This window comes from Tigriopus californicus, chromosome 11 (assembly GCF_007210705.1).
Source record: "Tigriopus californicus strain San Diego chromosome 11, Tcal_SD_v2.1, whole genome shotgun sequence".
Lineage (NCBI taxonomy): Eukaryota > Metazoa > Arthropoda > Copepoda > Harpacticoida > Harpacticidae > Tigriopus > Tigriopus californicus.
The window spans coordinates 11,869,913-11,871,742 of NC_081450.1; the positions used below are offsets into that span (position 1 = coordinate 11,869,913).

The 1,830-nt window shown below is 40.1% G+C and overlaps 1 protein-coding gene across 1 annotated transcript in view; it reads right to left on the reverse strand.

Moving 5' to 3' along the window:
- Window positions 1-614: 614 nt before the first annotated feature.
- LOC131890010 (probable cytochrome P450 6a14) overlaps window positions 615-1,830 on the reverse strand; it is a gene marked incomplete in the record, with an annotated part of 1,569 nt that continues 353 nt past the window's right edge. The window contains 1 exon segment of the mRNA XM_059239265.1: window positions 615-1,830. Coding sequence (XP_059095248.1) covers window positions 722-1,830 — 1,109 coding nt within the window.

The following is a 1,830-nucleotide window of genomic DNA, read 5'->3' on the forward strand; positions in this document are numbered from 1 at the left end:
TTGCAAATGTACCAAAGTGATTGGAGGCCAAGTAGGTGAAGCATATTCAAGATGTAGTTAAACAATCGACTTGTACAGAGTTAGCCCTGTGATACTATTTTTTGGACTTGAACGTCCAATGTTTCCAACCACGTTTGAAAAGTCTTACTCACGTTCAATTGGTTACACTCATCAATTTGCTAGTGACAAAATACAAACTTGTTGAAATGGGCAAAGAGCCAAAAAATATTAGGCAAATCAGCCTACATTCCTTTTTCTCACGGAAAAGAAAATAATCGAAGAAGAACGTCAACCTTTTCAGTCCAAACGATGAAAAATACATATCAACAAAGCTATGCAAATGATGTGAAAATATTGGAAAAGGCAAATAGATACATTTGCATGTGTTTAACAGCCCTACTAATGATCTTCTCCATGGAAATTAATGCCTTCTTATTTGATTTATTCAACACACTAGCTACACCATACATCACGTTTTTGTTCATCTAATGCAAAGTATAGGGTCTTATTATTGTACGTTTCATTTTTTGTACTCATTGGATCACAATGAACCATAGTGACACAGAAAATTATCAAGAGGGAAATGATTTGACAAGAGATGCAAATTGCAGAAGTTGTGGCAGCTTGTAATGTCGCTTAGGCGACCCAAAAAAATACATAAACATTGTATTTTCCTTTGATACAGCATTCATCTAATTTAACAATTAATTCGTTACTTTTATCATCTCTCAACAACTTTGACAAGTAACGGTTCTTTAGGCGAGGAAAGGGCGGAACTTGGATCAAGGGTAAACTTATCCACGGTCTTGGGGGTAACTACAAATTTGTACTTCCTCAGTACGGCAAAAAGTCCCAGTTTGGCCTCCAAGAGAGCAAATCTCATGCCAATGCAATTCCTGGGTCCTTGACCAAATCCGAGGAAGGCGTACGGATGTCGGTTCGATTTGGCCTCTTTGGTAAACCGTTCAGGGTCGTACTTTTCTGGATCTGGGTAGATGTCGGGATTTGCGTGAATGGCCATGGCATTTATATGAACCTCACTTCCTTTCTTCAGAAGAATATCAGTGCCTGGAATAATATAGTCCTTGGTGCAAGCTCTGGTAATAACCCCAAGAACTGGGTTGAATCTCAAAGTCTCGTGCAAGACCATATCTAGATAAGGTAGACTCTGAATCTGATTGTAGTCAGGGTGACCGCTTCCGCTCTCCATTTCTCCCACGCACTCCATAATTTCTTGGTACAACTTTTCTTGGATGTCTTCATTTTTGGCCAAGAAGTAACTAGTGACTGCCATTGTTTGAGCTGTAGTATCATATCCAGCTACCAAAATGACCAAGGCTGTGGCCACCATCGTGATCTCATCAACTTGCTTATGCACCACTTTGTGGTTCAATTTGGCATCCTTGTCAAATCGACCATCCTCTTCTTTGTCCTGTTCAATGGGGATCTCGGCTTTCATGGCGTCAATCATCAAATCCACAAGATCATTTCGTCTCGTTTTGGTCCTCACTCGATGCTCAATGGTTCCCTTAATAATATCATAAAAGAACATGGTGACGCCTTTCTTGCTAATGGGTGTGTCAAACATGTACAAAACGGTTTTTCCACCAGGAATCAACGCCAATAAGATCTTCAACATTTCCAATTTAGAATTCCGGAAAATAGCTTTAGCATTCATGGCAAAGGTCGAATCATCATCTTGGAAGGACTTGGCATTCACACCAAAGGCGCAAGTGGCAATGGTATCCATGCTGAACTTTCCGAATTTTTCTTTCAATTCGAATGTTTTTCCACTCTTGGCTTCTTCACCCACACTCTTGACGAGGTCAT